We start from the raw sequence: 26,238 nt of genomic DNA, 5'->3' as shown, positions 1-26,238 counted from the left end.
TCTGAACTTCTAAGTACCGCTAGTCCTTACAGGGACAACTCAAGTCAACGTGGCCGTCCGTCTTCAGGCCTCATGCTTGCCATGCAGAATTCAGTGGGTTATATCAGAGATTTTCTTTCCTGTTTATGCATGTCTATGGTCTATAACAGAGTAAGAGAGAACTTTATATTTGCCTTTAAGACTGCTGAGGAGATTAAGAGTGGAGCATTTCGAATAGAGACACCATACAGTCTGGTCTAATGTTCTAATAGTATTTGCCTTTGGATTATTTTGAAATGGAAAAACAACAGTGGGTTGAACGCTATGAAATCAAAATGTGAATGGATTTGCCATTAATTCTAGTTTACTTGTTTTTTTTGTACACATTTATTTTACACTTGATTTTCTTGCAAGACATTCAATGAATCTGGAAAACGTCACCTGCACTGTTCAGTACCCTGGTATTTATCTGAGTCCCAGTAGTCAAATTTTTGGCTTAAGATGTGAATCGGATCCTTCAAAATGACCCTGTATCCACTGTGACTCGTATCATCAACCACAAATTATGATGTGAATCGAATCATCACACCCCCATAAATTATATATTTAATTGACTAACAACCAATCAAATTTGAGCAAAACCTTTGATGAAAATTGAGATAAACACATTATTTAAAATTAAAAAACAAAGAACAAAAATAGAATTAGACTGTGCCACATACGAGAGAAGTCTTTAAGTTGTCATTTTTAGGTGGGACAGACTGTGGCGATAATCAGCTGGGAAAGGAAATGGCTTAGTAATCATATAATTAGATGTGAATGAGTTCTTTGTAGTTTTTCTCTCCTAAATGCATTAAATATTCTGTAAATGGCTTCACATCAAAGACAAAAGCAACTACTTGGGAACATCTAGTCCAGATAGTTGACTTCTTTAAGGGCATTAGAATGGGTACAACCACCTCCTTACTATCTTTTCTCTCTTAGTTGTGGTTATTTAATGGGTGGTGTTGGAATTTGCTATGTAAACACATTCCTTGTGAAGGTTGGGGCCTTCCCTGGAAAACATTCCGATAGGAAATGCTCATAACAGGAGGTAGCTCCACTTGTCCTTTGTATCCTGAGTAAGGAGGGATGCAGGAATGACAAAGTGGTTTCAGTAAGGTGCAAATGTCACTGAAGGCAAACAACATGGCCCCTTTCAATTAAAAGTTCAATATTAGGGGTGGAAAAAGATGTTTGCTTTCATCTGCACTTGTGGTATTAAGTGGGTTTCTTTGCCATTAATGACTAACTTGTTTATTTGCCATTTATGTATATATTTAGACACCATGCTGCAAGTTCAACACACCCTGGAGGTGTAACTCCTCCTTGCTAAATAGACATTACATCACCTGCTGCAGTGCAATTGTGAATGTTGTTAACTGAAACTGGTTTATGAAGATACAGAGACCTTTTGTAGAATGATAAGTTAGCTGAAGATGCGAATGATTAGCCAATGTCATCAGAGTTTATTATCAGAACAAGTAAGCTTTACTGTATCGCTCTGGAGTACATTTGCACCCATGGCAACACCATGGAAAAAAGGGTGACTTACTCTGAAAATTAAGGTGTATAACTATCATTAGAATTGACTGGTTGAGATGGGTTGTATCTGAATTTATTTAGTACTTATTGCACTATAAAGGGCAATCGCCATTTCTTGAATCTACAATTTAAAATCTCTCCGAAAAAACAGTGCATTTATGGTGAATATAGACCACAATGCATTGCATTCAAATTACTTGTCCTTTAAAAAAAATTGTATATACTTTTATTTATTTATTTTTTTTACAAATCAACCCATTTTCATGATCAGACCCATGTAGATTCATAAATAGACTTTGTAAAATGTTTTCTATTTCTCCGGTTCTTGCCTCGACAAATGGGCAATGTCATTAAAATCCAGGGCACTAGATAGTCCCTCACCATATAGTCTTTTAGGAGTTATGAAGTAGTGAGGGAATTTGGACACAGCCTTTGCTTTATGCAAATATTAGCAAGACTGCGCTTTGCCCAAAATGTAGGTGCATTCTCTTTAAAGTCACAAACAGTTTAACAGAGGAACACAGAAGGAACACAGAAACAGGATTAAAAATGTAGTCACAGTAAAAAACGGATCAGAAGAAAGAGCTGGGTCATCCTTGTGTTTTAATTCTGCATGGTGCAAAGATATTTCTCCTAAAATTAGAATAGAATCCAATTCAAATGAAACAGACTGGGTAAAGAGAAGCCCCAGAAAACGGTTTCACTTCCATTAGAAGGCCTTGTTTGGAGATGTAGAACAGATGCCCTGCCTTCATAATTTGGGCCCTAAGGGTTTGAGGATTTCCTGCCATTCTTGACCTACTTTTTTTCCTCATCTAACAGTGATCACTCACTGAAAATGCAACAAAGCACTAAATCAAGTCATGTTATTCCTCTGAATTTCTATATTTGAAAGCTGCACATGAAAGACGTACTTTTAGTTTGAAACGGTGCATCCATTAACACTTCTCTTTAATATTGCATGCTTTCTTGTTTATAAACTGGCTCTATTGTAGGTTTTCCATCTTCTCAAAGCTGATCAATAAGTAAACTGATCACTTCTGTTAGTTATATTAGCCTTTTTTATTTATTTGGCTAGGATGTAAAGAATAGAGGCAAATAAAGTTCTGTATAAGGTAGCAGTGAATAATTTAGGAAGTCTATCTCGTATTTCACTGTAGGGCCTGACTTCTATGAATCACATTATATGTCCTAATGTAACACTTTGGGTCTTGTTTCACTGCTGGTTTTGACGCGTTGCTTATTTTGTTTTTTTAGCACCAGGTATTTTGTCTCAGTTTTTAAATAAAGAACAGATTATTTACTATTTACACAGAAAAGTATTGAGTATTCTTAAAATATTGTTTGTAACTTTTTCCTGCACCCCTTGGTTGGGTAATTCTAGACTAAATCGAATGATTAGCATTGATCTCTTTTAACCTCGTAGTTGGATCCAAATGAACTTCCCTGGAAAAGTATTCCAGGAGTCTGTCCATCCTTGCTCAGTTATTAAAGTTTCATGGGATTTTTAATTTAAGCCACAGTGTCGTGAGCTGTTACTGAAGGAAAAGAACAAAAGCTTTAATTGATAGGTGTTACCTCTTTATGTTTTAGAGTTTGCAGGCTGTGATCATACTGACATAGCTGGTATTCCACTGACAGCTCAGCTTTTGTAAGTGAAGGAAGGGTTTCGCCCGCATCCATTGTTATATTCTTCTCTTTATTTTAATGGGTTCCATGTATAGCTTTTTATAAAGCCTTTGCCTACAAAATCTTTCTATAATTGACTTCTTTCTGTGGTTAAAAATCAATGTTCACAGATGTGAATGGCGTCATGTTCAAATAAGCATTGTTTTGTAATGACGCTGACCCCGGCATCCATTTCTCCTCCCACAGGCGAGGACTGAATCCACCCCATAGAGTCAAGTCCATCTCCATGACAACCTTCACACAACAGGAAATTGAATTTCTTCAAAAACACGGAAATGAGGTAGGAATGTGTTAAGAAACTACGTTGCAGCCAATGTCCTAAACACACCTAATGTTTATGTAGCTGACCGTTTGGCAAGCTAACACACTTTTAGCCTGGATTTTCAATTATTTTTTTTGATGATTGCAAACACAGCTGAGTATTAGTAAGGACGGACAAATTCTGACAGTAAACAAATAGGTTGCATAGTTATTTATTACAAATGAAAATAAAGATTACTTTACAAAGAATTATTTTATTGAAAGTTATTTAAGTTATAAACTGACCAATCAGATGCCTCAGTAAAATCATGTGGGTCTGACGTCTAAAGTCTGAGACGTTTGACAGATTATGGGTAGCCAATGGCAGCAGACTGTATCCATGCCGTGTGTGAAGGCCCTTTCCTTCTCATTTTGCAATTCTTTTAAAAGCATTAAAAAAAACAACAGACCACAAATGTTCTGTTGTAGTTTGGCATGTAATCCAGTCTGGGAAACCTCTTTTGTTGTTGAGGAAAACATCAATTCTTGTGATCACAGAGTTACACGCTGCAGCTGATCTTTTTAAACTATTTTCATTTGAAACTTTTTAAAAATGAATTGCAATGTTTACAATCTTGAAACAACAACCGTTTAAAAATATACAGTAGAATAAAAATATACAGTTTGCCGTTTAGTATACGGTAGTAAATATAAATCAAATTACTTTACTGTCTCAATGGTGAGACAAAAGATTTAGACCAAATTGCAATCATAAAACAGGTGCTTTTGGGTTTGAATATCTTTTGTCTATATGGGGTATAAATTATCTCGTACATCTTATACGTTAAAAAACCCTTACATGGATAAATAGCATTAATTGGTTTAATGTTGACCTCTTTCATTTTTGGAGGTACGGGAAACAACACAAAACATGTTTTATTGTTGGACCTGTCTTTTTTAAAAAAAATTTAAAAGTTTGGGAGAGAATTTTCCCGAAAGCAATTACAAATTAGGACCTGAAAAACTCCTATTGGGCTTGTGACACGTTCAAGAACGTGCAGGGAGAAGCTTGGTGCGACATGTTGAAGCGGTGTAACTTCAGTCAATCTTGCTCCAGGCCTTTTTGTTCACATTTCAGTTCTAATGTATAAAATAATTGGTTTCATATGATTTTGGCCGGGAACTAAAATTCTTAGAAAAAAGTCAAACAGTTTAAAAATTGTCTCTAAATAAGCAAAAAAAAATCTGCCAATGGAATTCGAAAAATAGTCTATGCGAAAATATTTATAAAATTCTGTTCACTAAGTTATTTAAACTAAGATTCTTTTGCTTCTGATTTTTTTTTTGATACGATTATTTATCTTGCAAGACAGGAACATATTTTTTCTTAAAATTATGCTATTTATTTATTTTTTAACTTTCCTAAAATTTCGTTTTTGCAGTGTTGCAGTGAAGACACACATTGTCCTGTGTAGCTGAAAAATGCACAGACCTTTTCATTGAAATCCCCCTTCTTGAACTTGATGTGTTTCAGGTATGTAAACCAATCTGGCTTGGTCTTTATGACGACAGAACCTCTTCAGTACCAGATTTCAGGGAACCACAAAAGGTCAAAGAGTTTCTTCAAGAAAAATACGAGAAGAAAAGATGGTGAGTGACATTTTGGGGCAGGAAACCCAGAAATCAAAGCAGTATCGCACAGGCACGCAGCTCCTCCATGCTCCTTCTCTTTGGTAACTTGCTGTTTCTCAAAGGCAGCTTGAAGAACTTCGCCTCTAGCAAGTCATCAGACAGAAACCCTCTAACAAATGCAGAGAATGTAGGTCATTACGTTCTATCTATGTTGTATGCAAAAGAAGGGAAATAAGATAATATAATAAAAGGTTTAACTTAAATAAACATGAGGGTTATCACTTTTATCATTGTATCTAATGAGAGCAGCCTCTTTCTATAAATATAAAACCGAGGCAACGGTCCCGGGCAGGTCGCTACATCTTTAATCTGTGTGAATTCAGCTGCTGGTACCATGTTAACTCAAAAGATTAGACTGCATGCTCACAAGGTTCTTCTGGTAATTGACATTCTTATCTGGAGAATGCTGCTTGGAAAGATTTATTTTTAGTTCTGCTTCTGGTGTCTCTGAAGGCTGAGCTAAATGAGAGCAGTCTAGAAATCACTACTTGTCTCAACGTGCTGCTTCAGCTGCAGACAGGCTTTCACTTAAGCTTCTCACCTGAAACACACGAAGGTCAAAGATGAAACCTGAAACGTTAGGCCACTGAAACGGCTGGAAATCCTTTATTGAGATGCTTTGTTGTCTCACGTCAAGTATTTGTTTTTACAAATAAAATAATAAAAGTCTCAAATGTTTTCTTTTGGATACGTTTCTAATCTTCTATCTTGAATGTGACTGACCCCCCCCCCAGGTATGTACCTCCTGAGCAAGCCAAGGTAGTGGCGTCCGTCCATACTTCCATCTCTGGGTCATCGAACAGCAGCACCAGCAGCACCCCAGAGGTTCGCCCCCTCAAATCCCTGTTGGGGGAGGCGGCTCCAGCGCTGCACCTCAGCAAGAACACCTTACCAAACCAGGTGAGTCCTTTAGATGCAGACCTTTAGTCTGAAGGTAAATGTGTTCCAAAAAAGAACGCACTTGTAGATTTGATGTCAGAACTTAAGTCTTACCAGCATGTTCCTGCAAGTGTAGCTCATGGAGTGTTTTGTCTTTTCTTTTTCAAACGCGATCTTTCTCCACCAGTCTCCAGTGGTGAACCGTGCACACACACATCAACAGCAGTTCCAACACGAGAAGAAGTTTGACCTCCTCAGTGACTTGGGTGGAGACATCTTTGCCGCCCCGCCAAACGCAGCCGCCGGCTCTGGTTTTGCAAACTTTGCACACTTCAACAGCACTACAAGTAAGGAACCACACAACCTGAGAAAAAGGTCCAGAGTGTGAAAACACTGACACTTTCCAGGAAAGACCAAATGTATTTAGAGGAACTTGGTCAGCACAGAAAAGTAATAAGATCTTGATGTGGATTGAACAAACCCCAACCTGTCTTGATCATGAAAAGATATAAGTATCCATGAAAAGAAAAGACAACACACCAATGCACCAATGGACTTAGTTTCTATCCAGCTTTCTGTTGCACACATGACCTCACAAGTTCAGCTCCAAATCGCAACAAGTTCCTGGTTTAGTCTTTAGACCAAACCAAAAGCCTCCACAAAAGGGCCTCAGTGTTAGTTATTGGTTTTCAGCATATTTGGTGTTCCACCAAACCTCAGATTGAATATTGTGGACGAAAAATGTAATTTTTTTGTTTTTTTTTTCTGTTGGAACTAATGTTTGTTTTACCTAGAAGTTTTATAAATCAAAACCATCAAAACGTTCTCTACAATTGTCTTTCTACAAAATATACTCGGTCTGTTTCTAGTTAAAACATTTCCCAAAATGTCCTAAAATAAGTTTCCATCAATAATATTCCTTATTGAAAAACTGAGCTCCAGATTGTTTGAAAGTCATGTTAGTTCTTTTCAGGCGGCTGTTATTGCTTTATGTGAAGTCCATAACAAACCCAAAGTGTAATTCAGATATCTGTGTGACGGTCACATTGCAAGCAAGTGTCCTTCATCACTTACTTACATGTAGTGGACGTGTTCTCTTCTGCTTGCATGTTAATATTCCCATGAAATGACTTTTTGTAGGGTTTAAATCAACTGGATTATGTGGAATGAAATAATCCTTCAGTTCTCCGTCAGTTGTTTCTTCTCATTTACAATCACTTCTGCTGATAAGTAAAATTTAAAAACATAAGTAATCACTTCAGAACTGGAAGGACAGGTTGCAATGATCCTACTTCTTTTGACCTTCAGGCTCCATTTTCACCCTTTTTCTAAATGAAAGCCTCAGATAAACCAGAGGAAATGCTGAAAGCAGCATTTACCTGGTGATGAATACAGAAATGAAATGTTTTTAGCGTTTGTAGTTGAACCTTGACCTACACTCTGGACAGTCATTCTGCTGACTGTGTCGTGTGAAGAGGCAGCTCTCTTGAGGCTAATAACCATCAAAATGACTGGAAATTTGGCTCTTTTCCGTGTTTGACTTGTGGACAGAGAGCGCCATGGACATCACGAGAACTTACTAATAGTCGAGCTGGTAGAGCGGAAGACTTCTCCGGAAAACGTTTGGTGACTCTGCTGACAGCTTTCCTGGGGAAACTGATAGCAGCTGACAAAAAGGAATGCTGCATGTTCACAAGTCTGTTTTTTCATTCATCTCATCTACATGGAGGCTGCAACTTCATCATAAGATGTGCTCAAAGGTTAATTAGGATTTACCTGTCAGGGTGATATTTAAAAAGTGGAAGTTGATTCATAATGTTTTTCCAATTTATTTCACAAGAAGTAAAAAACTGTTAGAAAAGTGAAAAAAGTTAATTTTCTACTTTTTAAATTCAGGACCTGCAGTGGAATCGTTACAATTCCCTGATTAAAACTTGAACACAACTATATCGACTCTTTATGGGAAATTCTACGCAATTCAAAATCTTAGGAGAACCTTGAGAGGTTTTCCTAAAACCATTTTCATTACATTTTTTAAATCATTCATGTTTTTTTTGCATAACTCTTATGTCTTCCATGTCTGCATCCATTCATTTTTGTGTTTCTCCTCATTTTTCTTTGCTCATCTGTCGGTCTGAACCTCATCCTGGTCCACCTCCAGCGCCGCAGAGCACCAAAGCAGACGCAGACTTTGCTCAGTTTGATGCTTTCGGGAGCTCTTCTGGGTCCATGAGCGGTTTCCCCCAAGCAGCCCAGGCTCCATTTCAGCCCCCAAAGCCAGGTAGTGGAAGCTCTGTATGAAATGTTGCATTTAAAGCAATGAAGGAAACAAAAATCACCACAAAAGGCCCAAATATTTTCTAATATCCAATTCTAAAAACCAATGAGTTTGGTTCATGTTGGTTTTGATCATATAACTGTTCAAATTGGTGATTGATAAAAGTAAGAAATTGGACAACTCTGTAAGAATAAACAGTTCTTTTTGTACATTTGAGTTTTTTAATGAGTTTTGCAGGATATTTATACAATCATTAGTTATCATTCTTTAAGACTTTACATAAATGAGACCTTTAGAGGTGTTTTGTTATCATAAAAGATCATTGCATGGTTAGGTGACCTTATGTGGTATAAAACCTGCACGTTGGTGTAAATGACTCTAAAATCATGACTTTATGCTGTTTCTTTGTCATAACGTCTTGCTGTCTCAGTCTCATAACGGCATGCAGATATTCACTTGTCTTGCAAGTTATTCAGATGATGTCATGAACCGCTGCCCTCTGCTGGAGAAGTGTGGTAATGAATGGCTTCTTTGCTGGGGCTCTGTCTGCTGCAAAACTCCTCTTCAGCAGTTTGTGTTTGATCGAGCCACAGACGACTTTCACTTCTTTGCCGACCTCTGAGTCGGCCGCTCCCCCTCGTCCCTCTTTCATGTGTTTTCTTCTCGTCTGCCAGCGGCGACTGCGCTGTCCTCCAGCTGCAGCGTGGGCGCGTTTGCTGCTGCTCTGCCTCTCCCAAGCGCACACAGTGAGTCTGTCGCTGGGCTTTTCCCCGTAGCTGCGTCCACCCTTCTAGATACTTCCAGCAGTCCTATGCTGCCGTCTCTTTACTGCCTCCCATTATTAAGTGCGTGGAGGAAAATCTGCAGAGTGGCAGCAGCCTCTCAGTATAAGGTCAGTAAAATGGCCTGATTAAAAATAAATTCTCTCCTTTAAGCATCACAATCGTTGACTGTATATGAGAACTTGACCAAGCGAGTGTGATGTCATCCATAGAAAATTGTTTACTTCCTTCTCCAACCAAATAAAGTCAATTCACCCCCCCTCCCCCTTTTTTTGGTGCAATACGTGTTGAAACCAGAATTTGTCAGTAACCAGTGATTGGTCCAAATTGGTCAGCATTTCTATGGCATGGTTGGGATGAATCCCACACCCCTGCCATTTGAAAGCAGGCTTGGGGGAATCTGTCTGGCATCTTATTGGCTTGTTCATAACTGGAATAACTTCAACTACAGAAACATCATCATGAACAAAAAAGAAAAAAACAGGTATCAGAGCTAGAATAGTTATTCTGACAAATAGAATGACTGAGTAACAGCTGTTTATCTATAGAACTCTGTGGGATTTTGGTTTCTTTGAGCCAGCGGGTACTTCCTGTCTGGAACGCCATGGGGGAGGGGTTACTCAGTCCATTTCTCACATACAGTCAATGATCACAGCAAGCACAGGTTCTCCTGATAAAATAGACCAGCATACCTTAACATCCATCCTTAACTTTACATCCTGACTTGTAGAAGACATTTTTAATCCTGCAAATCTTCCAACCACGGCCTGCAGTTGGAATTAACTCCTTTTTGTATCTGCAGAGGTCATTTGGGGCTTTTTAAAGGTGCAAAATGTGAAGGGGCGGGGCTCTGGGAATTGTAGTCTTTAAAGACCCATTTATTTCCTCTGTTAGTCAAATAAAATGTTTGTTTTTCGCTGTATTTTCTTTACATTTGTTCCAACTCCTCTAAAATGTCAAATGTTACGTCTTCTCTGAAACAAAGCAGGAAAGTATAAATATCTTTACCTACGATTTAGCTCTTTCCAGTGTCACCTTTTATTCTCTTTCTGTGAATCTGAAAATGATCCGGTGTGGCCGAGGCAAGGAAGAAACGGGCGGCTCTATCTGCCACTGACCTCTAGAGGGCACTAACTCGATGCTTTTCTTAGCTTCAGAAACTGCAGACAACACCAAAGCTCCTCCTACCCATCACGTAGAGCTGGCATCCTTTCTTCAGCCTCCTTTCCTTGCCAGTGTTCCAACATCTCCTCCTGCTCATCTTCCTCTTCCCTGCCTTTGTTGCGTCTTTAGATCAGCAGTGAAGGCTTCCCTTATGACGTTCTAATCTCTCTCTTTCACACAGGTAGTGCCTCTGCTGGACTAGCAAATGCTAATTTTGCTCATTTTGACAACTTCCCCAAATCGTGTAGCGCTGACTTTGGACCCTTCAGTTCCTCCTCCCAGAGTAACTCCGCAGGAGCTGGCAAAGACGCCGTTCAGAGTAATGGCGTTCCTGCTGATAAGTACGCAGCTCTGGCTGACCTGGATAACAGATTTAGCTCTGGCAAAACAGAGCAAGGTAAACATCTCCAGCCTAGCCTGTTTCACTGAGCTCAGCTTTAGCATCAGAAAATCTTATGGGGACAATCAGAGAGGAAAGAGGATATTTAAAACAGTAGGCAACATAAACCTATATTTATCAAATTTCTGTTAAGACAGTCGGGTAAAGAAAAACTCATATTTTTATCTTCTTCCACCTAAATCTGTCCTTACGACTTACTGTAATAGGACAGTAAATGACAGGCCTCTCCTTGATGGAACTCAACCATAGTATAAATATTTTTGGCTAATACTAAATTATTATCTTAACTGTGTTTTTTGTTCCATTTATTTTCCATTATTTTAATAGGTCGATTATGGCAGCTATCCCGGGATCTTTACCAGTACCAGCGTGTCTGGTTTAGTCCACTCACAGTCCGGTTTTTCCCTCCTGCAGGGGCTGGTATCCCTGGAGGTGTGAGCTCTGCCGCCACAGCGACAGCTTTGCCTCCGAAACCGCCGGCCGGTTCAATGGGAGGAGACCGCTATGCTGCGCTGGCTGAGCTGGACACCGTCTTCAGCTCCTCTGCTCCTGCCACCATTGTCTACAACACGTCCAGCACCTCACAAGGGTGAGACGCGTTTCAAAGACGGAAGCTACTGCAGATCAGTTTTAAAGTTCTGAATAGCCTCAATGCGTAGGCCTCCAACTGAGACCGCCTCTCTACGGCCCTCCACGACACCCTCAAACCTGAATCAAGCCCCTCCCCTGTAAGGGTGCATGTGACTTAAGGCTTTAACTATCGAACAATGTTGAGGTTGACTAAAAAGACTTTTATGGGTCACTGCTTTTGTAGGTTTCACATTTGCTTGCTTGTGTTTCAGCCTGTGTTGTTTCAGGCGGTGCAGCTGATAAATCTATGACCTCGAGTTTTTTTCTCTTCTCTGCAGAAGTGTTTTTGGCTCAGAAACGGGAGTATCAACAGCACAACAGACCATGCCTGTCATGCCTCAAAGCTTTGGAGGTGAGTTTCTCCATATGCAGCTGTTTTTGAAAAGAATAGACTGTGGTTGCATTTGAAGAATTTTTGCAGTTGAAATCGACTTCTGTCTATTGGAGAATGATATTTTCTTCATAAAAGAGCAGCTGTGTCTTTTGTGTGTGATAGATTCAGGCTTTTTGTCACACAGAATGACTGAATTTCCTTTTTTTCCTCTCTCGCAGCACAGTCAACCAATCCATTTGTAGCTGCTGGTGTCGCTCCACCAGCAGCAGCAGCAGCCGCCGCCGCTGCCGCCGCCGCAGCTCCCACCAACCCATTCCAATGCAACGGCAGAGTGGCGCATGTTGCAGCTGCAGCAGGTTTGTTTGTGTTCTGACACTTGCCTGTAATTTCACCCTTAAGAAGTTTTAGATGAAAATCTCTTTAAGTGGAAGTGTTATGTTACAGAAATGATAGACTTTTGGACTGGACTTTCCTACCACACCTCAAAACTTCATTTTAAAGAATCCTGGAGTAAAGAAATAAATTACCCAAAATAACAGTCTCCAAGCTCCGCCTCCTCTGGTGTTTCCATCTATGATTGTTTTATAGAAAGATTAAATAAATGTACGCAGAGTATTGATGTCTGACTGTTCTTGCCACGGTGGACAGGCCTGATGGGGGTTCTTCAGTGGCAGGGCTATTCTCCATCCTTTGGTAGGTCGTCTGGAGATGTCTGCTGTGTCAACTTCTGTCTTGCTCTGACTAATCGGTTCTATTTTGGAGGGAAAATTTAAAAGCTGTTTTTATACTGAAATCGTGTTTGTCCTAAATCGCTGAGTAAAATGGGTGACATTCAGAATCAGAATAAAAACCAATAGAAGAGCAGATCTTAAGGTAGGTGGCTTTTATATTTGGGCAACATGCTTGCAGAAGGTTTGTAGACATCCAGCTAAATCCTTCATGGTGAACTTGCTCCTCCACTGAGAAATGTTATTGATCTAAGGAAACGGGAAAATGAAAAGTACCTAAATAAAAGCCAACATTTTGAAATGATGCTTCTGATGACACACGTGCAGATTTATTTCAGTATCTGTGTGCGGGTTAGTGCATGGGTGTGCATGGTTTACTTTATTAATCATATTTGTTCTTGGAAAATGAGTGGAATTAGTGTTTTTGTTGAAACTCCTGAGTTAGGTCTGCAGTTTTTGCTAGAACTCGATACAACACATTTTGGGTACTGTCTCTTTAAATGTATTACCACAAATTGCATGGTTTTTTTTCCATCTACTTTTTTTGAGGTGAAGGATTTATCTTCACGATTTGTTGTTGTTGTTATTGTGAGACTGCATGTTGTCTACTTGACCTCTCCACCTCAAACACAGCAGTGGTTCTATTTTTCTGTATTCCACTGCTGTTCAGTCTGTAATCCTGTCCTGTGTTGTGTTTCAGCATCCTTTGGCACAGGCTCCATGAGTATGCCCTCTGGGTTTGGGAATCCTGCAGCCTTCAACCTCCCCACCAGCTTCAGTGGAACATTCCAGCCCCAGTTTCCTGGCCAGGCTCCCTTCCCTCAGCCTCCAGCGTTTCCCCAGCAACCCAACGGTTTGTCCTGAAGATGAAGTTTCCTCATCATATGAATATTCAGCAAAGTCGGGATGAGTGGGTGGTTGTTTTTTTTAGGCGGAGGTTTCCCCGCCTTTGTTCCAGCTAAACCCATGGTGACTCCTTTTGGACAGCCGATGCCAGGACCTGGAGTCCCTAACAATCCTTTTCTGGTCAGTTCCAGTTTGCTGTGGTTTTCTCTAGATGTGAGGCTTCACAGGGTTTATTTGACTGCTACACAGTCAATCATATGTGGTTTGATGGAGGATGATAAACATTACTATAAATAAAAATGCTATGTTTAACTTAATACTTTGTTTAATGTTAAACATGAAGTAAAATCTTTGCTAAGTCACAGTTGAACAGAATTTAGGATTATGATCGGAGCCTGCAAGAACTCCTGCAGTAACCTCAATGACCAAAACATGGTTTATGAAGGATAAATCCGCCTGAAATAAGATTTACTTTAAAAAAAAAAGCTACTCCTCTAAATAATGACTTTTAACTACAAAGTTTTCATTTACAATTTAAGGATTAAAGACAAAAATGAGATGCTGGCACTCTTCTCTGGACTGACTGTACTTAAAAAAGTTAGTAAACAACCTGCTATTTTGTATTTTTGCTCACTGCCATTAGTGTTGATCGTTTTTAAGGGTATGAAAAGAATCTCCAACAGTAACATTTGACTTTGGTTGCATTAAAAGATGCTTCTTGCTCCAGCTTGTTCGCTCATATCGAGGTAACTCTCATTAGTTGTGTAACGCAGCATTTTTTTAACCAGTGTCCCGAGTTACACCAGTGTGCCAAGAGAAATGCTCAGGTGCATCATGGGAAATTATTCAATTTCACCTAATTGGTCTAAAAACATTTGCTATTGTCTGGTTTTTAGCTCGGTGTTCGTCAGAGTTCTTCACTTTGAGGTGGTAGAAACATCAACGATCATAAAATATTTTTTTTCTGAGTTTGTTATTCAAAACACTTTTATGAGAATAACTATTTAGTTTTTTTTTTCTACTTGTTTGGTTGATTGTGATTTTTATCAAGAAAAAAGTGGACCTGTGAGCAAAAAAAATGAATAAAGCAGAATTTTTCTTTTTACTAACATTTTATTTCACCAGGATATTCCCATTGACATTAAAAACCTCTTTTGTAAGGGAGTCAGTGTAAAACTCATGGACACATTAAGATTATAACAATAAACCATAATAGTTGCTAAAACAATAAAACATAACATTCAAAAATTAAAACACTAAAGCATAAAACAGAATCATAAAAATTGTGAAATCTATAAGCCGAGTATTTCTATAAGCCAATACAGAAATTTTGGATCAAAGTCTTTTTTTTTTTGGTTTGTGATTATTTTATTTATTTATTTTTTAGCACAACTTTTTTTTTTTTTTAAATCGGATTGTGTTCTGCGTTCTGATTGGCTGTAGACCATTGTCACTCAATTTCCTCCGTAGGGACAGGATGGTGTTCAGCTTGACAAATCTACTTACATCTTTGATCCCTATGTGATCTTTATTTTCATTTAATAATACTGGACTTTGAGAGTTTAAACAGAAAAGTGTGAAAATGTTCATTTCTGTCTGAGGAAGGTGAATAAAGTGTGTGAAGGATTTTAGAGCCTTAAAACACCTGCAATGATTGTAAAAAATAAAGTTTACCACTACAGATTTCTCCTATCGCAGGTTTTTTAGAACATAACTTCATGGATAAGCAAGTCAGCGATGGAATGTTCATTTCCTCCTGATAATTTGCACAATGGATATTTTTTAATTGGTTCCTCTTGCTTCGTTCCAGGGCGTGGCTCCACCTGCACAGTACCCAGCTGGAGGCTCCTCCACCAACCCCTTCTTATAGCGCTCCCTCTTGCCCTCTGCAGGCTCAACGACTGGCTCTTGCACCTCTTGCACTGTTTCTTTTTGTTTTTGTTTTGTTTCACCAGTAGCTTTAAAAAAACGTTTGTAAGAGTTTGCATCTTCTATGGCAGAGTGTCACAAGCGTGGCTGCAAAACGAACTGGTGGCACGTTCGACGGTGGAGGTTGATCCTCTCGTCCCTGATGTACCTGTGAAACTGGCCTGCTCTCTTCTGAGCCATCGTCTGTAATCAAACTGGCTGAAAAGAAAAATAACTTATTGCATACAGTATATCCTATTCATTATGCTGCAGTTCTGTATGTGTTCCTTTTTAGAGACGATCTCTTTGTTCATATCAGTATTTGTAAAGACATCCAGGGTTTGTTGCTGGGGTTACTGCTGGTCACTGCATTTGTAAACAACCAAACAAAGATGGGGGGGGGGGGGGGGGGGGGGGATTGTTTAACAGAAACACAAAAACCTCTTTTTGTGAAAATATGAAATCTGTGAATTTGGCATCAGAGCTGTGGGCGTGGCGTTCATCCTCTTCCCTCCCTGAATGACCCCGGCCCCCACCCGGGAGCAGGAGTGCTCATGGACTTAACATCATTTTCAATGGATAGTAAAGAATTTTAAGTTAATTTGTAAATATATATAAATATATATATTAAAATGAATTTTAAATAAAATCAATATTCAAAGTGTATTTCCTTTATGTGTAAGAAAATGCCGTTTTTCTCTTTTATTTGGCATGACTTAAAAAAAACTGCAGTGATGAAACAGTTAAAATCTGTGTTCTTCACAATCTGCAGATGTTTTTTCACTTTGCCTTCCTTTGTGTCGATGTGTCGACCAGATGCTGAAGAGTCCCCGAAGGGTAAAAACCGCAGAGATGACCAGGAAGTAGCTTGCATATATGGTGAACTGTAAAGGACATTTTTAATTAAAGTTAAAGGTTGAGAGAGCAACTCCCAAATGACAGTAGTTTCTTACCTGAGGAATGATGGCCAGGCCCAGCCCTGCACTGTCGACCACAACAGAAGTGAGGATGGTCTGAAGAACCAGAGCGCCAAACGTGTTTGCCCCAAACACAAGCGCGTACCTTTCCATTGACAGGCCGGCTGCAATTTGGTACCTAGAAGAGGCAAAGGGTTGAGGTTTTTTTTTTTGTTGTTGTCATTCTTTGTCCCAGATTTTAGAAGTGTCTTACATTGCTATTGTTATAAGCAGCATGTACAGGCACTTGAAGACGACGTAGCTGCAGTAACACACCCAAATGTTACCAACAAAAGTCATGAGAAACAGAGCGGCGGCTCCGAGCCCAGAGAAGCCCCCCAGGGCCAGCTCCCCCCACCGCTCCCACCTGACCTCTGTGAAGCCGACACCGTAAGCGGTGGCCGCACCTGCAGAAAGACAGCAGCTCAGGTCGCGAACAGAGGAGTGGAGATATTTGAGGGTGGGGTCGCTCACTGAGAAGGTAAGAAGCTGCCTCCACTCCTCCATTATAGATGCTGAAGTTCTGAGAAGGCTGCACGTGCTCCCACAGCACCTGACGTCACAGGGTTAGAAAATCACCTTAAACCAAGTAAAAATGCTGAAGCAAATGCTTAATGAAATCAGGATTGTGATTTTAATGCTTGTTTAATGCTTTACTTGACCTATAGCAAGGGTCTCCATCTTTGAAGTTATGTCATTTGGTCCAAACCTTACTGAGAGCTACAAACTCCCACCCCAACATTTAAAAAATACTGTTTTTGAAGCCATTAAAGCATTCATTTATAAACTTAATGTTAAATATATACGGTAATTGAATTATAACAGTGTTTTATTTTTCTATACGTCAAAAGTTTACCTTCTTTTACCTTTGACAGCAGCGCAAATGATTTCCTTTTAAAATAAAAAAACATACTTCCTGTCAAAAAAAGATCTTGTCAATGCAGCAGATTTACCTGCAGTTCTATTGCAATTTATTTGTATAAAAGAACTTTGCCTCTGATCATCAACTAAACATGCAGCAGAAGATCAGATCTGCTTTAGCACTAAATCTACCATGCCAGTTATTTGGACTGCTTTCAAAGTAGGTTCAACAGACCAATAGGACACCTGCTTTGTTCTAAATGGAAGTTTATTTTATTCTAACATGGTCTTATCATTAAAACTTTAATCTGAATATTACTACCTCCAATGACCATAGCAATCAAATTGACTCCATACTTTTTTGTAGAAGGATGCGATATTTAAGTTTTTTTTTTTTTACTACCGGTATATTTTCCCAATCTTTCTCTATTGTATTTTGTTTTGTTTTTTATGCTTTTCTAAAGCTAAAACCTATTTATAACTTTAGTCTAAACCTTTCTAGAAAGACAAAAACCTAAAAATGACAGGGGTCAATTAATATTCCACAAGCTAAAACTAAAAAGCTTATAATGTTTTGAAGACAGTGGAACATTCAATTATTTGAGTTTTCATGTAGCGTCTTGATGTGTTTTTACCTATTTTCCCAAATACTAATATTAATAATCCTAAATGACTGCCATGGTCATTCTAGTAATTGTAGAAATTAATCCAAATTTGACAAAACATGTTTTATTGACTAGAATAGTTTTTTTTTCTCAAAATAAGAATTCTTGGTAAGCTGATTTCTTTTAACTCACTGGTAAAGTTTTTTTTTTTTTCCGTTTTCTTATTTAAAGAAAATCTGCCAATGGGGTGAGAATTTTTGACTTGTAGTGTTGGAGAAGCAGTCAATGCCTCTTGATTTAGTCTCTAACGTCAGCAGTGGTTAAAAAAAACGTTTATTTTTCACTTCAGTTAAAATTTTCAGTTGTTATTGTAAGTAATTTTTCTTTAAAGCCAAAGAGTCACAATGGCGCCATAAATGAATAAGTAAATGTGGCTTTAGAGCCTCAGTTTGCAGAACCCTGACCTATGGAATGAATTGGAAGTGTTTGGTTCTATTAGTGTATTTTTAAATATCTTTATGTTCAAACCTGCACATAGTTGACAGTCTGGTTGTATCCACATGTGGCCATTGCCCACCACAGTGACCAATAAAGCAGCTGTCGGGAGCTGTAACACTGACAGAAGTCCCTCCACAGCTGCAGGACAACTTGTCCACAACTTCCTGAACCAGAAGATCCTTCTGTGTTCTCCTGCTGTGAATGCTCCTCTGTTTCTCTTTTCTCCTCCTCCTTAATTTCGTCTGTGGATGTGTTCGAGCCGGCGTCTCCGTCTTTTAGCTCTCTCTGTGTTGTGGGATTTGGATGGAAGAACATGCTCTTCTCTGGCATGGGCAGGAAACAGGAGGTGACCAAAGCAATGGCAGTGAGGACCAAGGTGAACACCAGGATGTTTTCGTAGGACATCAGGTTGAAGCTGACGACCAGCTGACCCAGAACGGAGCCCACAGTATAGCCCAGGAGCTGCACGCTGCGGCAGTAGGACGTGGCCTTCCTGTACCTCTTCAGATCTACCACACTGCGACAGACCAAACGTTACTTCAGTGTGAGCCAACTCATCTTGACATCTGCCTGAGCTTTGCATCACATGACCTGTAAATGTAGGAGAAGTAGGCCACATCGCTGGCTGTCACGACTCCATAGAAGAACTGCATGGCTTGCATGGCTGCCACACTGTCTGTCCATCTCAGCAGAGCAGTGGTGACGAAGAGCACCGCGCTCTGGAACATCAGCACGGGCTTGTACCGTAGCCAATCAGTGAGCAGGAACACGGGCACCAGGGTGGACAGGTAGGAGTATGTCCACACCGGGAAAATCTGACTGTTCACCTGACGGGAAGACACTATTACAACATACAAAAAATCTCCCAGGTTTAATTCCGATGTGGACCTTGAATCAATCTTTTATGGGTACCATCACAAAGGATTTAATCAGAGGACATGTAAGAACATTTTCAGCTTTAGAAGTTAGAACAACTGAACTAGTATGAAGCTAAAAAACGTCAAATTAAAATGGTTATTTTCTTGGTCTGCACAGACTCGGACACAGAATCCTTGACAAAAATCACATTAATAGCAGTATGGAGCTACAACTTCTGCATTATTTAAAAAAAAAAAAAAAAGTAGACCGTAAACAGCAGAGTCACTATAGCAAGACTGTAGGAAATGGAAATCTCTGCTGAGTGCCTCAAAATCAAAGACATTTTAAAGTTATGGGTGTGTCACTACCATAAAGGCTCTCACAGCATCACACTTGCAGATTGACTGCAGATTATTTTGGATTATAGAAGACTTTGGCTCTTGGAACTTTTCGATATGTCACTCTGACGCCGCTATTAGTTGATAAAGAAGCAGATTTTTACGCTTTCTTGGAAAGTCTTATCTAATGGTTTCCTAATGTAAATTCATGGAAAACCACGTGAAAACATCTACTTTTATTTCTTTTGGAAGGTGCTTTTTGGTGAGCTTTTTGATTACATTCAATTTTATGTTTTCTCCCAGTGATAAATCAGTTTAAATATGTTGATGATAAATTTCTCATCATAAACCAGCAAGTAGAAAAATATCCTCTTCAAAAACTTTGAAACTTTCTGCTCTTTTTTTTCTGCCACAGTATATAAAGAAATGGAGACAGAGAACTGCACCATAATATGGTAATTTATTCTGAAATGTAAACATTTTTTCCCCCAAAATCCTGTCCAAAAAAACAGCAAAGGCATCAAGTTAGTCATTTCAAAGCATGTCACATATAATTATTAATTTCCTAGTTTTTTAATGATTAATGTCAAGTCTTTGGTCTTCTGCCATTCATCTGTGAATTTCATTTCTACTTTAATTACCACTAGTTTGATTACATTTAGGTTTATAATAGCAAAGTGATTACCCAGACAAATAAACCCTAAACATTTACGGTCCAGCCTTTATCTTTTCATGTCTTGTCATGACAGCATGACTTTCTAGCTTCAGGATGGGTTTAAAAATACAAATACTGAACATTCTGCCGCAAGCCAACATCTCAGTTTCCCTGCTTGACGGCTTTGCTCGCTTTGCTTGTTTTGGTTTAAGAGTTGCCGTTAAGAGTTCAGTTTTTGCTGTTGTACCTGTTCAGTTGTCAGGTTCTTGTCTGGTCCAGTCAGGAAGGGGATCAGGAACGGCTCCAGCGGTTTAACAGTGCTGAAGAATCCATACATGCAAAGCAGGGTGGTGGCAAACCCCCAGCTTGACCTCCACCTCTTCACTGCCTCCATGTTTGTCCACCTGTCCGGAGCGGACACTTGTGCTCGTGCTCTGCTGCCTCCCATTTAAACCTGTCCGATGTGCTCTAAGTGTTGTGTTTGTAAATGAGTAACCGGGCCAAAGAGCAGCACGGCCCTGCTGATTGTGGATTAGCACAAAAGTATAGCCTTTATCTTTAAGATAGATATAAATGACTTTTTTTGGCCCAATTTGCTTATTTTATGTCATAAAAATAATTACTGACAAAATAACAGCAGCCTCCGTTAAAACTTCAGAATAAAACTTTTTTTTTTCTCCAAATGATTTTATTTGCAGTCTTTACAAACGTGCAGAGGAGATCACCACCACGTTGGGCTCCATGTGCTCAGCAGAGTGTCGACTCACACAGGCGGTGTACGCTCCTCGAAGCAGAAACAGCAGTGAGATGGCAGCATAGTAGCTGCCATATATGGTAAACTGCAGGAAAAATAGTTTGGCATTATTCTATTGCAACAAAGAGGGTTGCCCTGCAACTTTTCTGCCATCCTCAAACTTCAGTGACTTTTCTCAATCCTACCTGTGTTACGATGTCCAGCCCCAACACAGCTTCATCCACAACAATAGCTGTGATGATGGTTTGCAGTGAGAGCGCCACGAAACTGTTGATCCCAAATGTCAAAGCGTAGCACTCCATGGAAAGGTTAGAGGCTATCTGAAATCTACAAAACACAGCCAATTTACAGACATTTACACTTATTTAAGCTTATTTTATTGTTTTCAGAGGATCCTCTTACTTTCCATGCTTTAGATAAAATATTACTACAAACAACTAAACAAAGAAACTCAATAAAGTGCTTTACTTGAAATAACTGTAATTTAAAGAAGTGCTTAAAAATGTTTAAGTAGCTACAGACTTAGGAAGTTTTCTCATTCTTTCTGTGGTTAAACTTGGCAAGTTTATCTGTATAGTGCATTATGTGTACAAGGGCAGTAAAATAAAAATTTTAAGTTAAAATTAAATGAATTTAAAGTAAAAGTACAGATGTAAAATTTCAAATAAAAACAAATCAAACGCAGCTGAGAACAGGTGAGTCTTTAACCTGAAATTTTCAGCTGATCTAAGGCTTTCTGAAAATCTGATCAGATCTGTGGAGCAAAGAAGCTGAATGCAGCTTGTCTGTGTTGGGTTTTCACTCTAGGAACTAACAAAAACTGGATCCAGGTCTGGCTGATACGGTACAGACTGAGTTAATCATATATTTTGACTATTTAAAAACTTTTTTTTTTTTTAGATAAACCAGTAAATTTGCAAGTTGTTTGTTTTTTTTTTTCCAATATGTCCCAGGCAAGACCCTTCAAGCGTAAAAAACTCCTCCTGTATGAATCAGTGAGAGCTGATTTGCTGTGGCGACCCCTTACGGGACGAAAGGTGAGCATGTTTACACTAACATCTAGAACAAACAATGAAGAAAACAGCCCATTTTTCTAAAGTAGTCCATGCATGTTTAGCCTATCCTGCAAACGTTTTGTAAGACACATCTACAATTTGATTTTTGTCTTCATTAAATCAATTTTAATAGCGGAGTTGTGGTCTTACGTTGTGATGGTGATGAGGAACATGTAACAGGACTTGAATACCACGTATGCAGCATAGCACACCCAGATGGTGTTGGTGAACGCCATCAGAAATACGGCTCCGGCCCCGACACCTGAGAACACCCCCAACGCCAGCTCCCCCCACACAGCCCAGGTCACCTTGATGAAGCCTACAGCGAAGGCCGCGGCGGCTCCTGACACACAAACAGAAGGCACCTCTTCATCCCCTTTGGAGATCCCATTGTCCATTTGCTGCTGAATTTATTAATGATTGAAAACCATATGCATGCAGGTCTCCGCAGGATGGCTTGATGAATCACTAGCACACACCGTGTAGAATCAGCTATCAGCAATAATCAGAGAATCCATTACCCTTTGACTGTCTCTTTAATTGAAGTAATTATTCTTGCTCCTCTCATGCTGATGCTGGTTAAGCATGTGTCTGGCAGACCTTGGTCCTTTGGCTCCCTCTGAATTAATATGTCAAGCCCAACACGTTACTTTCTTTCCACTCACCTATGAAGGTTTAGGATAAGCTGCATTGCCATCCTTAAAGTTTTTAGGCTGGCAAAAACCCTAGCCTCTTTCTTATAGACTTCTGTCCTACAGAGATAACATGAATTCTATGGTTTTATTAACGATCTTCTTGTGTGTCTCGGTCTGACGTTTTCAATAAAATCCCAGTTAGGGTTATTTGTATGGAATACCTAAGATTGTTTTTTGTTAAAACATAAAAACAGTCAATTTTTCTGTCCTGCAGCAGTCCTGGACTGAAGGAACAGAATGTTTTTGCCATTCATCATTCTTACTCAGTCAAAAAGTCCCCCCATGTGAGCGGTGTGGGCATGGTTGACAAAAAAACCTCAGTTGTCCAGGAAATCCAAAAATGTACTTTTGCTGAATCTTCTAAAAATCACATGAATCTGTTCATCACTCCAAGTGAACACAAAATCAAATGGTTGCTATGGAGATCAAACCAACAGAAAATCCACCATTATAGAAAAAAAATTATATATATATATATATATATATATATATATATATATATATATATATATATATATATATATATATATATATATATATATATATATATATATTTTTTTTTATAATATAATTTTTTATAATATAATTTTATAATATAATATATACTATATATATATATATATATATATATATATATATATATATATATATATATATATATATATATATATATATATATATATATATATATATATTTATATATATATTTTTTTTTTGCATGAATTTGTCATGTGTTACTCTGACCAGGGAGGCAGGGGCAGAAATGTAGGGTGAAGCTCGGTTAGCAGCTGCTCAGCCAGTAGGTAAAGTTTAAAGCAAAGTAAGTAAATCCTAATAGTCTACTTGAAATTTTTTACATTTACAGATTTTCGTGCACTCATTTTGATTCAAAAAAAAGTTTGGTTTTACCAACAACAGAACATGCGGCCTCCACTCCTCCATTGTAGATGGATGCTGTGGCAGATGGTTCTATATGGTCCCACATTAGCTGGATATAGTTGAAGATCTGCACGTAGCCAGCTGTGGCCAAAGCCCACCACAAAGACCAGTAGATTAAACTCCTAAAGCAAAACCAGAGATGATTTTAACTGACAGATTACCACCTAATACATGATTTTTTTTATTTTACTTGACATTCGTTTACAGGACAAAAAAACTGTTTTGACATACTTTATATAGACCAAAAGTTTGGACACACCTTCTCATTCAAATGAATGAGAAGGTGTGTCCAAACTTTTGGTCTGTACTGTAAATGAATAAATACTTGGAGGAGTAGGACTCCCTGAAGCTCTTCCAAAGTAGATGACTTGCAGTGACCACATTCACTCTGCTGCAGCACCAATCGCTGTCATCATGCTCAATCTTTTCTGCCTCCGAGCTTGTGCCATCCTTATCCATCACTTGCTGGTCAAGAGTGTAATCTCCAGGCTTTCCTTCCCTCTTGGGCTGTGATCTCACTGCCTTTTCCACTTTGAAAAACATACTTCTTTTGGGCATAGGCAGCAAAAATGAGGTAAGAAAAGCCACGCTCACAATCCCCAAAGTTATGGCATTAATGTAGAAGTAGTCCAATCCTGTGGATGGAGAACCAACTCTATAAACCAGTGTAGAAAAAAACTGCAGCAACAAAACCTTTATTGCATCTTACTTTTTATTTAAATGCATTTATTTTTCTAGAAAATCTGCAGGTATAATAAATGAATATTGATTTCTGAAATGATGAAACAATGTTCAGAAGCGTCACCTGCGAGGGAAACAAGCATTTGGCCAAGGCTGGCACCAAACGTATATCCAACCAGCATGGCACTGCGTAGATAACCAGTAGCTTTTTGATAATTCTCAGCTGGAATAACACTGTAAATGTAGGAGAAATAGGCCACTTCTGTAGAAGTTACCACTGCATAGTTGACCTGTAGACGGAATAAAACAATTAAAATTGAAGGACCTGGGCTTTTTTTTTTTTTTACTTCTTTAAAGATTAAATTGGAAATCAAATTTTCAACAAGTTCTTGTGATATATATATATATTAATAATATTAAGCTCAAAATTACAATTCAGAGTGTTTAGTTATTCAAATCATTGTGAATAAGGAGCAGACGTAAAACTGGTAATGAAAAACAGTTGTAGTTGTGATATAGAAACTGAAATTGGCAGATCACAAGCCTCCTGCTCCGCTCCATTCTGATGCATCCACTTGCAGACAAATAGATCCATGTACGTCTTTGTTTTGTTTCTGGCTCAAAACTGTACGGCTAGATAGCTCCAATATTGCTTGCCATTTTTTTTACACCGGTATTGTTATTTTGGCGGTGTGAGAGACTGTAAACTAGCGGGAGAGCATGTAAACATAATGTTCACAGTAATGGGGAGGGGAAGGTTGCCCATCCACAACTCAGATGCAAATTTGTAACGAACAACTGCTGCTTTGAGGAAATTATGACCAAGAAAACAACACAGGTTTTTTTTTTTTAATTTTGGCTAAAAACAGCATAATTATAATTAAAAGACCACTGGGAACGTTTTGAAAATAGATCAAAAGATGATCGGAGTGGGACTTTAATGACAAATGCATTATATCTCAAGAATATGTAATTATTAATTCAATACTCCCAGATGCAGGATGCTAACAAACCCTAACATTCTGGTAACGTGTCGTAAACCTATAAACATTCAGTTGAAAACAAGGTCTTTGTGGGTTGTTCCTTACTGACCTGAAGAAAGATCATTGCAGGGAGACCTGGACCAAAGCAAAGCAAAACATAGTTGGTGACAAGGAAGAGTCCTTGAACCACAATGAGAGGCTTATATCTCAGGAAGTCAGTCAAGAGGAAAACAGGTAAAAGGAAGACCAAATAGGAATACGTCCAGATAGGAAACAGGTAGTTTGTAACCTATGAGAAAAAACACACCACATACGTCAACTGCTGACAATTTCTTATCCTTCCTCTTATAGCTGCCAGAAAGTGCAATGACGCTGAAGCAGACAGACCTGACTACAGCTCTTACCACATTTTCAGAAATGTTCTTGTGTGGTCCAATCAGGTATGGTGTCAGGAAGGGCTCCGCGACCCGGCAGTTAGCAAAAAAGCCATACAGAGACAGGATTGTGGTAGGATAAACCCATCCAGAGGACTTCAGCTTTGCCCAGCAACTCATAATTGAAACGCAACAGTTTCCTGAAGGAAGCTTTTTTCTCGTTTAAGGAAAAGTGTAAAAAATTTGTATTACAAACAAAAAAACGTTGGTATTTTTACAACTGGAACTCTGCTCAAGTTATCAGTAATCATCATTAAACATAAAATACACAGTTTTTATGAGCCACTCTGCTTTCTGAAGGGTTTGTGATCCGTAGACTTTGAACTTTTGGAAACAGAAGGCTTGTGAAATGCTATAAAACTAACTCCCAGCCAGGTGGATAGGAGAACTTCTGAAAAGGATTATAAGAGATTGCCGTAATTGAAGTCTGTAGCATAAAACAAAGCCTTTTTAATTTTTACAATTGTTTCTTTTTTGCTTACCACTACCACAGGGCCACATGGAAAAACTCACACCCACTCCAACTTCTTTTATCTTTTAAATTCTTTTGCCTCTAATGTTTTTTCTCCCTAATTACTGTTTACCTGTTCAGATACTCACCAGCATTATTCCTATCATGGTGAAGAATTTTCATTTAAAGAACCCCATAAGCATTTGTTGTTAATTCAATTACGTCCTGTTTCAATATCACATTGTAGCCCAGCTGTATGCTGTAATTGTCATGTTAAATGTCAAGTTATTAAGAACATACAAACAACAACAGATTAATAAATAAAGCCTTTTAACAACCTCA

The 26,238-nt window shown here is 38.8% G+C and overlaps 3 protein-coding genes across 7 annotated transcripts in view; 1 reads left to right on the top strand and 2 right to left on the bottom strand.

Moving 5' to 3' along the window:
* Positions 1-15,786, top strand: part of agfg1 (ArfGAP with FG repeats 1) — an 18,053-nt gene extending 2,267 nt beyond the window's left edge. For 2 of the 5 annotated variants that reach the window (XM_023961296.1, XM_023961293.1), the window contains 14 exons: positions 3,439-3,532; positions 5,027-5,142; positions 5,919-6,084; positions 6,251-6,410; positions 8,225-8,344; positions 9,016-9,087; positions 10,469-10,684; positions 11,102-11,276; positions 11,596-11,669; positions 11,870-12,007; positions 12,300-12,344; positions 13,080-13,232; positions 13,311-13,405; positions 15,036-15,786. In XM_023961296.1, coding sequence (XP_023817064.1) covers positions 3,439-3,532; positions 5,027-5,142; positions 5,919-6,084; positions 6,251-6,410; positions 8,225-8,344; positions 9,016-9,087; positions 10,469-10,684; positions 11,102-11,276; positions 11,596-11,669; positions 11,870-12,007; positions 12,300-12,344; positions 13,080-13,232; positions 13,311-13,405; positions 15,036-15,095 — 1,684 coding nt within the window. In that variant the 3' untranslated portion in view covers positions 15,096-15,786. The remainder of the gene's footprint in view (positions 1-3,438; positions 3,533-5,026; positions 5,143-5,918; positions 6,085-6,250; positions 6,411-8,224; positions 8,345-9,015; positions 9,088-10,468; positions 10,685-11,101; positions 11,277-11,595; positions 11,670-11,869; positions 12,008-12,299; positions 12,345-13,079; positions 13,233-13,310; positions 13,406-15,035) is intronic. The other 3 variants (XM_023961295.1, XM_023961294.1, XM_023961297.1) reach the window with 3 other exon arrangements.
* Positions 15,540-20,374, bottom strand: LOC101168974 (thiamine transporter 2-like). The gene is made up of 7 exons (XM_011482807.3): positions 20,152-20,374; positions 18,645-18,880; positions 18,084-18,570; positions 16,564-16,642; positions 16,304-16,496; positions 16,087-16,228; positions 15,540-16,017 (listed from the first exon to the last, which is right to left on the bottom strand). Exons 1-7 carry the CDS (start codon positions 20,350-20,352, stop codon positions 15,877-15,879), a joined length of 1,479 nt encoding a protein of 492 aa, XP_011481109.2. The 5' UTR covers positions 20,353-20,374; the 3' UTR covers positions 15,540-15,876.
* Positions 19,657-26,238, bottom strand: LOC101168726 (thiamine transporter 2-like). The gene is made up of 8 exons (XM_023961298.1): positions 25,416-26,238; positions 25,121-25,300; positions 24,153-24,318; positions 23,673-23,982; positions 23,318-23,469; positions 21,864-22,056; positions 20,844-20,985; positions 19,657-20,743 (listed from the first exon to the last, which is right to left on the bottom strand). The coding sequence occupies exons 1-8, from the start codon at positions 25,563-25,565 to the stop codon at positions 20,606-20,608; spliced, it is 1,431 nt and encodes a 476-aa protein (XP_023817066.1). The 5' UTR covers positions 25,566-26,238; the 3' UTR covers positions 19,657-20,605.

Source organism: Oryzias latipes, chromosome 13 (genome assembly GCF_002234675.1).
Source record: "Oryzias latipes chromosome 13, ASM223467v1".
NCBI classification, from domain to species: domain Eukaryota; kingdom Metazoa; phylum Chordata; class Actinopteri; order Beloniformes; family Adrianichthyidae; genus Oryzias; species Oryzias latipes.
The sequence above is the reverse complement of the archived record's forward strand: the minus strand, read 5'-3'. Positions and strand labels throughout refer to the sequence as shown.